At 42.6% G+C, this 9,900-nt stretch overlaps 1 protein-coding gene across 1 annotated transcript; it reads left to right on the forward strand.

Moving 5' to 3' along the window:
• The first annotated feature begins 7,970 nt into the window (after window positions 1–7,970).
• On the forward strand, window positions 7,971–9,543 carry LOC113926720 (peptidyl-prolyl cis-trans isomerase-like 1). Its single transcript, XM_035727414.1, has one exon. The coding sequence runs from the start codon at window positions 8,055–8,057 to the stop codon at window positions 8,553–8,555; it is 501 nt and encodes a 166-aa protein (XP_035583307.1). The 5' UTR covers window positions 7,971–8,054; the 3' UTR covers window positions 8,556–9,543.
• The last annotated feature ends 357 nt before the right edge of the window (window positions 9,544–9,900 follow it).

A 9,900-nucleotide genomic window follows, 5' to 3' on the forward strand; every position in this document is an offset into this window, starting at 1 on the left:
GAATTAAGTCACTGGATTCTTAAGATTCAAGTTGGCTACAAACATATTCTTGGTGATGTGGCTTTTGAAATCCTGAACATGGCAACAAGAAAATCTGAAACCCTTTGGCCCATGTTATTATTCTAAGTCCTCACCCTAATAATGAGAAGCATTTTTCCTACTTTCTCACTAAGGAATTTCAGGAGTCCTCCCTACTTGGGGCCCTAGTTGGCCTTCTTAATGTATTAACAACACTAGTTTTCTGCAAGAATTACTACTGCAACAAAGGGAATTGCACTCAGGCAAAAGCCTCCTGATCTTGAGGGCCTTTGTGTGGAAGGATGAGCGTTCCCACTCTCTGTTCTAGTTCTGTAAGAGGAGGAGGGGTGTGGAGTGGCAGGGACCCCCAGGGTTACCTCTTTCCTACGGACAGGGAAGAGGGGAGGGGTCCCTTCTAGCCCCAGAATGAGAGAATATACAGTAAAAGAATGAGAGAGCCTTGAATCATGCCTAATCACAGCTTTGGAAGTCAAATGGGCCAGATCTCAAATTCAAAGTCTGTCACTGACTAGCTGTGTCTTCTCCTACAGCTGTGCTATCGAATATGGTAGCAACTAGCTACATGGGCTATTTAAATTTAAATCAATGAAGACGACATCAAATCAAATACTTAGTTTCTTAGCTGTATGAGCTACATTTCCAATGACCAAAAGTCTAGTGGCTGGACAGTACTGGACAGCACAGATAGATTATCTCCAACATCTAGAAAATTCTACTGGACAGCAATGATGTAGAGGAAGTCATACAGCCCCTCTCTCTGAGCCTCCATTTCCTCACGTGTCAAATGAGATCATATATGAGATCATCCATGTAAAATACAGTGCTTGGCACAGAGTGAGCCCTCAATGTATTCTCCCCCTTTCATTCCTCAAGAGGTAGGTACTACTTTAGGGCAGGATCTCATTTAATTATTTCTGTATCCCAATGCCTTCCTAGAACAGTATCCCACTCATAGGAGATGCTCAAAAAATACTTGTTGAAATATACTACTTAACATTTCAAATCAAGCTCAAACCTAAATTTTCCCTACCATCCCCTGAATGCACTAGGGATGAAAAAAAGAAGATATATGTAATACACACAAACATACATACACAGATACAGGGCCCAGTATTTAGTAAAAGAAGGAAGGAGGAAAGGAGGGAGGGAAGGAAGAAAGGAAGGAAGGAAGGAAGGAAGGAAGGAAGGAAGGAAGGAAGGAAAGAAGGAAGGAAGGAAGGAAGTGAGGGAGGGAGGGAGGGAGGGAGGAAGGGAGGGAGACTAGTTAACAGCTGTTAACAGTCAATGCGGGGGCGGAGCAAGATGGAGGAGGAGTAGGAGACCTGGATTTCCTCTGGTCTCAGGAATTCAGCTGAATGGGGATCAAACCATTCTGAACACCTATGAACTCAACAGGAGACTGAAGAAGAGAGTAGCAACAACTCTCTGAACAGAGAAGCGACCACTTACTGGAAGGTAGGACATGCAGAGAAATGAATCTGAGGCGAGATTCGGGAGGATAGACGGCGGGGGAGGGGGCCTCCGTCGGCCGCTTCTGGCAAGTGATAGAGCCGCGGAGCACACAATCGGAACATTTAGAAGTCGGCTCCACCGAGGGACATTGATCCAGTGGCTAAGCGGGGGGTGGAACCCTCGCGGGACAGTGTGGTCTCAGGACCCTCAGGGTCACAGAAAGACCAGGGGTGCCTGAGTGCGGCAGAGCTCCCAGGTATCGGAGCGGGGAAGCCGGCTGCAGAGACGGAGCCGAGGCGCGGGCTCTCAGCTCAGGGTGGCCATAAACTGTGATCCGCGGCCCAGTCGGGCCACGGCTCCTCCAGCAGGGACCCAACAAGCGGCAGATCTGGGGAGACTCCCCTTCCTCCCCTGGGAGGAGCAGTGTGGGAGCGCACCGCAGGGATCTGCTGGGTTTGGAGACTCCACACAGGGTCGGGTGGCAGAGATAGAAACGCTCGGTCACAGGCCAGGTGAGCACGGAGTGCGGCTGGAGACCGGGGAGATGGGAGTGACTGCTTTTCTCTGGGGGCACACTGAGGAGCAGGGCCCCGAGTTCTCAGCTCCTCCTGGTGGAGATTGGGAGGCCACCATTTACACCCTGGTCCTCCAAAGCTGTACCGAGAGCTTGCAGGGAACAAAAGCTCCTGAGAGCAAACCCGAGCAGCTTGCTTAGCCTGGACCGACAAGGACGGGGCAATTCCGCCTCCGGCAAAGACAGTTGGGAACCACAGCAACAGGCCCCTCCCCCGGAAGACCAGCACAAACAGCCAGCAAGCCAAGACCAAGTTTACCGATCAAGGAGAACGGGAGAACTCCAGCGCTAGGGGAATACTGCACATAGAATTCATGGCTTTTTTTTACCATGATTCATTAGTTTTTCAAAGTTAATTTTTTAACTTTTTTTTTAATTTTTCTTTTTGCCTTTTTCAACCAACATCTTATCAATGCCTTTTTTAAAAAAACTTTCTACTTTTCATTTTTAAAGTCATATTTTATCCCTTCATAGTAGTTACCCTTATTTTTGGCATATATATATAAGTTGTTCTCTCTTTAAAATTTTGAGATGCAGTTTCTTCTAACAGATCAATATATACCCTAAATGACTAGTGTATGGCTTTGTTCTAGTCTCCTGCCTGATCACATTCTCTCCCTTTTATTTTTCTTTTTTTTTTAAATCTTCTTTCTTTTCTCAAACACCTTCTTATCTTATCAATTCCTTTTATAAAATCTTTTATAATTTTCATCTTTACAGTCATCTTCCATCCTTTCATTGTATCAACTCTTATTTTGTACATATATAAGTCATTCTTCCTTTAAAATTTTAGGAGGCACTTTTTCTAACAGACCAAAATATGCCCAAAATCTAGTGTGTGGCACTGATCTATGCACTAGCCTGATCATATTTGATCATATTCTGTTTTTTTTGTATTGTTCTGTTTTTGTTTTTATCTTTTTTTTTTTTTTCTTTCTGTTCTCTTTCTGTTCTCTTTCTTTTTTCTTTCTTTCCCTTTCTTTTCCCCTGGTTTCAGGTCTTTTCTGATTTGTATAGAGTATATTTGCTGGGGATGTTGTTAACCTGTTAGCATTTTGTTCTCTCTTTCAACTATTCTCCTCTGGACAAAATGACAAGATGAAAAAAATCACCTCAGCAAAAAGAACAAGAGGTAGTACCATCTGCCAGGGACCTACTCAATACGGACATTAGTACAATGTCAGACCTAGGGTTCAGAATCATGACTTTAAAGATACTAGCTGGGCTTGAAAAAAGTGTGCAAGTTATTAGAGAAGCCCTTTCTGGAGAAATAAAAGAACTAAAATCTAACCAAGTCGAAATCAAAAAGGCTATTAATGAGGTGCAATCAAAAATGGGGGTACTAACTGCTAGGATAACTGAGGCAGAAGAGAGAATCAGCGATATAGAAGACCAAATGATGGAAAATAAAGAGGCTGAGAAAAAGAGAAACAACTACAGGATCACGAGGGCAAAATTCGAGAGATAAGTGATATGATAAGATGAAACAACATTAGAGTAATTGGGATCCCAGAAGAAGAAGAAAGAGAGAGAGGGGCAGAAGGTATATTGAAGCAAATAATAGCAGAGAACTTCCCTAATGTGGGGAAGGAAACAGGCATCCAAATCCAGGAGGCACAGAGAACCCCTCTCAAAATCAATAAAAATAGGTCAACACCCCGACATCTAATAGTAAAACTTACGAGTCTCAGAGACAAAGAGAAAATCCTGAAAGCAGCTCAGGAGAAGAGATATGTAACCTATAAAGGTAGAAACATTAGATTGGCAACAGACCTATCCACAGAGACCTGGCAGGCCAGAAAGCACTGGCATGATATCTTCAGAGCACTAAACGAGAAAAATATGCAGCCAAGAATACTATATCCAGCTAGGCTCTCATTGAAAATTGAAGGAGAGATAAAAAGCTTCCAGGACAAACAAAAACTAAAGGAATTTGCAAACACGAAACCAGCCCTACAAGAAATAATGAAAGGGGTCCTCTAAACAAAGAGAGAGCCTAAAAGCAGCATAGATCAGAAAGGAACACAGACAATATACAGTAACAGTCACCTTACAGGCAATACAATGGCACTAAATTCATACCTTTCAATAGTTACCCTGAATACAAATGGGCTAAATGCCCCAATCAAAAGACATAGGCTATCAGATTGGATTAAAAAACAAGACCCATCGATATGCTGTCTGCAAGAGACTCCTTTTAGACCCAAAGACACCCCCACATTGAAAGTGAGGGGGTGGAAAACCATTTACCATGCTAATGGACACCAAAAGAAAGCTGGGATGGCACTCCTTATATCAGACAAATTAGATTTTAAAACAAAGACTGTAATAAGAGATAAAGAAGGACACTATATCCTACTTAAAGGGTCTATCCAACAAGAAGACCTACAATTGTAAATATCTATGCCCCCAGCATGGGAGTGGCCAATTATATAAGGCAATTAATAACAAAAGCAAAGAAACACATTGACAACAATACAATAATAGTGGGGGACTTTAACACCCCCCTGACTGAAATGGACAGATCATCTAAGCAAAAGATCAACGAGGAAATAAAGACTTTAAATGACACACTGGACCAAATGGACTTCACAGACATATTCAGAACATTCCATCCCAAAGCAACGGAATACACATTCTTCTCTAGTGCCCATGGAACATTCTCCAGAATTAATCACATCCCGGGTCACAATTCAGGTCTCAACCGGTACCAAAACATTGGGATTATTGCCTGCATATTTTCAGACCACAATGCTTTGAAACTAGAGCTCAATCACAAGAGGAAAGTCAGAAAGAACTCAAATACATGGAGGCTAAAGGGCATCCTACTAAAGAATGAATAGGTCAACCAGGAAATTAAAGAAGAATTTAAAAAATTCATGGAAACCAATGAAAATGAAAACACAACTGTTCAAAATCTTTGGGATGCAGCAAAGGCAGTACTGAGAGGAAAGTATATAGCAATACAAGCCTCTCTCAAGAAACAAGAAAGGTCTCAAATACACAACCTAACCCTACACTAAAGGAGCTGGAGAAAGAACAGCAAATAAAGTCTGAACCTAGCAGGAGAAGAGAAATAATAAGGATCAGAGCAGAAATCAATGAACCAGAAACCAAAAGAACAGTAGAACAGATCAACGAAACTAGGAGCTGGTTCTTTGAAAGAATTCACAAGATTGATAAAGCCCTGGCCAGACTTAACGAAAAGAAAAGAGAAATGACCCAAATCAACAAAATCATGAATGAAAGAGGAGAGATCACAACCAACACCAAAGACATACAAACAATTATAAGAACATATTAGGAGCAACTCTATGCCAGCAAATTAGATAACCTGGAAGAAATGGATGCATTCCTAGAGATGTATCAGCTACCTTAATTGAACCAGGAAGAAATAGAAAACCTGAACAGACCTATACCCACTAAGGAAATTGAAGCAGTCATCAAAAATCTCCCAACAAACAAAAGCCCGGGGCCAGATGGCTTCCCAGGGGAATTCTATCAGACATTTAAAGAAGAATTAATACATACTCTCCTGAAACTGTTCCAAAAAATAGAAATGGAAGGAAAACTTCCAAACTTATTTTATGAGGCCACCATTACCTTGATCCCAAAACCAGACAAAGATCCCATCAAAAAGGAGAATTACAGACCAATATCCTTGATGAACATGGATGCAAAAATTCTCACCAAAATACTAGCCAATAGGATCCAACAGTACATTAAAAGGATTATTCACCATGACCAAGTGGGATTTATCCCTGGGCTGCAAGGCTGGTTCAACAACCACAAATCAATCAACGTGATACGATACATTAACAAAAGAGAGAACAAGAATCATATGATCCTCTCAATAGATGCAGAAAAAGTATTTGACAATGTACAGCATCCTTTCTTGATCAAAACTCTTCAGAGGATAGGGATAGAGGGTACATACCTTAATATCATAAAAGCCATCTATGAAAAACCTACAGTCAATATCATTCTCAACGGGGAAAAGCTGAGAGCTTTCCCCCTAAGGTCAGGAACGTGGCAGGGATGTCCACTATCACCACTGCTATTCACCATAGTATTAGAAGTCCTAGCCACAGCAATCAGACAACGAAAAGAAATCAAAGGCATCCAAATCGGCAAAGAGGAAGTCAAACTCTCACTCTTTGCAGATGATATGATACTGTATATGGAAAACCCAAAAGACTCCACCCCAAAACTGCTAGAACTCATACAGGAATTCAGCAAAGTAGCAGGATATAAAATCAATGCACAGAAATCAGTGGCACTCCTATACACCAACAACAAGACAGAATAGAGACTAATTAAGGATTTGATCCCATTTACAATTGCACCCAAAACCATAAGATACCTAGGGATAAATTTAACCAAAGAGGCAAAGGATCTGTACTCAGAAAACTATAAAATACTCATGAAAGAAATGGAAGAAGACACAAAGAAATGGAAAAACGTTCCATACTCATGGATTGGAAGAACAAACATTGTGAAGATGTCAATGCTACCTAGAGCAATCTACACATTCAATGCAATCCCCATCAAAATACCAACCACTTTTTTCAAGGAAATGGAACAAATAATCCTAAAATTTGTATGGAACCAGAAGATAGCCCGAATAGCCAGAGGAGTATTGAAAAAGAAAAACAAAGCTGGCTGCATCACAATTCCAGACTTCCAGCTCTATTACAAAGCTGTCATCATCAAGACAGTATGGTACTGGCACGAAAACAGACACATAGATCAATGGAACAGAATCGAGAGCCCAGAAATGGACCCTCAACTCGATGGTCAACTCATCTTTGACAAAGCAGGAAAGAATGTCCAATGGAAAAAAGACAGTCTCTTCACCAAATGGTGTTGGGAAAATTGGACAGCCAGATGCAAAAGAATGAAACTGGACCATTTCCTTACACCACACACAAAAATAGACTCCAAATGGTTGAAAGACCTAAACGTGAGACAGGAGTCCATCAAAATCCTAAAGGAGAACACAGGTAGCAACCTCTTCGACCTCAGCCGCAGCAACCTCTTCCTAGAAACATCGCCAGAGGCAAGGGAAGCAAGGGCGAAAATGAAATATTGGGATTTCATTAAGGTAAAAAGCTTTTGCACAGCAAAAGAAACAGTCCACAAAACCAAAAGACAACCAACAGAATGGGAGAAAATATTTGCCAATGACATATCAGATAAAGGGCTAGTATCCAAAATCTATAAAGAACTTATCAAACTCAACACCCAAAGAACAAATAATCCAATCAAGAAATGGGCAGAAGACATGAACAGACATTTTTCCAAAGAAGACATCCAAATGGTCAACAGACACATGAAAAAGTGCTCAACATCACTCGGCATCAGGGAAATCCACATCAAAACCTCAATGAGATACCACCTCACACCATTCAGAATGGCTAAAATGAACAAGTCAGGAAACGAGAGATGTTGGCGGGGATGCGGAGAAAGGGGAACCCTCGTACACTGTTGGTGGGAATGCAAGCTGGTGCAACCACTTTGGAAAACAGTATGGAGGTTCCTCAAACAGTTGAAAATAGAGCTACCATAGGATCCAGCAATTGCACTACTGGGTATTTATCCCAAAGATACAAATGTAGGGATCCGAAGGGGTACGTGCACCCCGATGTTTATAGCAGCAATGTCCACAATAGCCAAACTGTGGAAGGAGCCAAGATGGCCATCGACAGATGAATGGATAAAGAAGAGGTGGTATAGCTTTTTTTCACCTGGGGACCACCTCTACAATGGAGCTTGCACTTTTTTCCGTCTTTGCAGGCAGCTTGTTTTCGCCTCACATCCCGGTTTCTCGGCCTTGGACGGGAGATTCTTCTTCTTCCTTGTCTCTGCCTCCCCAGATCTTGGCATCGCAAAGGTTGAACAACGAAGACCGGAAGTGTGCGCAGCAGCAGAGGGTCCCCACGAACCGACACCGGAGGTAGCTTTGCTGCAGGATTCGGTCGGCTGCGCTATGGCGGCGATCCCCCCAGACTCCTGGCAACCGCCCAACGTATACTTGGAGACCAGCATGGGGATCATTGTGCTGGAGTTATATTGGAAGCATGCTCCGAAGACCTGTAAAAATTTTGCTGAGTTGGCACGTCGAGGTTACTACAATGGCACCAAGTTCCACAGGATCATCAAAGACTTCATGATCCAGGGAGGTGACCCAACAGGGACAGGTCGGGGTGGTGCGTCTATCTATGGCAAGCAGTTTGAGGATGAACTTCATCCAGACCTGAAATTCACGGGGGCTGGAATTCTCGCCATGGCCAATGCGGGGCCAGACACCAACGGCAGCCAGTTTTTCGTGACCCTAGCCCCCACCCAGTGGCTTGACGGCAAGCACACCATTTTTGGCCGCGTGTGCCAGGGTATAGGAATGGTGAATCGAGTAGGAATGGTGGAAACAAACCCCCAGGACCGCCCTGTGGACGATGTGAAGATCATTAAGGCGTACCCTTCTGGGTAGGCTTGCTGCTGCCCTGCACTCACCCAGATCTTCGGAGATGGCCCCAGTGAACCCGCTTTCAGATGACCTAGAAGGACACGTACTTAAACTCCATTTTGGCTTTGCAAGTCACACAGCTCAGGAGACCTGGGGGCTTGGGTGAGTTAGAGATGGAAGTATATTTTCAGAGGATGCTTCTTTTCTCTTCCCCCGGTGCCTAGGTTTACAGAGCATTTGCAGAAATGCTCATAAATGATCATTCACAGGGAACGGCTCCTTGCAAGTGAGCGTACTGCCCCTCCTGGCATGTGTCTGTGCTGATACACTTGGAACAAGATGAAGCCGACTCTGTCATTCCGTAGTGCCTGACCAAACTTCTTCCTGCAGAGATTTATATTCTGGCCTACACTGCAGTCTTCAGTGGCTGACAGCCACAGAATTCAAAACCAAGTAGTGTCTATCAGCCTTCTTAACTCTGTGCACACCCTATTTCAGTCTCCTACATTTGTTCTTCCGGGAATGTATGCATCTCTATATATATTTTCCCTCTCAAAATCAGAACATCAACACTGCTGTTTCTGACACTTAGACATCCCACGCAAAGCCACATTGAATTTTTGCCAAATGAAAAATGCATCCAGCAATCAAGTTTCTAAGAAGGTGTCAAGTGGGGAATGATAATGTGTAATAATCAAGAAAGGAATTTATTAAAAGGAAGCAGAAACATTGACCATTTTTTCCCCAGGAAGGAGTAGAAATCTGTAGTGAGCCATAAAGACAGACTATGAATTCTCCTGAAAAAGCAGTATTGTCATAAAGGAGAGGCACCATTTAAGTTTTTTTAACCTAAGACTAGAGAAACTAGTTAAGAGATTTTATATGTTAGGTTTTTTTTAAGTCTTTCTGATTTTTTTTTTTTTTTTTTTTTTTACGGGGTGTGTGGTGGTGGTAAGAGAAAGGAACATCTATGTAATATATAGAAACTTCCCAAATAAAATGCCACTGATGGTTGAAAAAAAAAAAAAAAAAAAGAGGTGGTATATATACACAATGGAATATTATGCAGCCATCAAAAGGAATGAGATCGTGCCATTTGCAACGACGTGGATGGAACTGGAGGCTGTTATGCTGAGTGAAATAAGTCAATCAGAGAAAGACATGTATCATATGACCTCACTGATATGAGGAATTCTTAATCTCAGGAAACAAACTGAGGGTTGCTGGAGTGGTGGGGGGTGGGAGGGATGGGGTGGCTGGGTGATAGACATTGGGTAGTGTATGTGCTATGGTGAGCGCTGTGAATTGTGCAAGACTGTTGAATCACAGATCTGTACTTCTGAAACAAATAATGCAACATATGTTAAGA

Source organism: Zalophus californianus, chromosome 4 (assembly GCF_009762305.2).
Source record: "Zalophus californianus isolate mZalCal1 chromosome 4, mZalCal1.pri.v2, whole genome shotgun sequence".
Taxonomy (NCBI): Eukaryota; Metazoa; Chordata; class Mammalia; order Carnivora; family Otariidae; genus Zalophus; species Zalophus californianus.

What these genes read in the sequence shown, in the direction of transcription:
- LOC113926720 (XM_035727414.1), top strand. Translation starts at nt 8,055, where the DNA reads ATGGCGGCGATCCCCCCAGACTCCTGGCAACCGCCCAACGTATACTTG.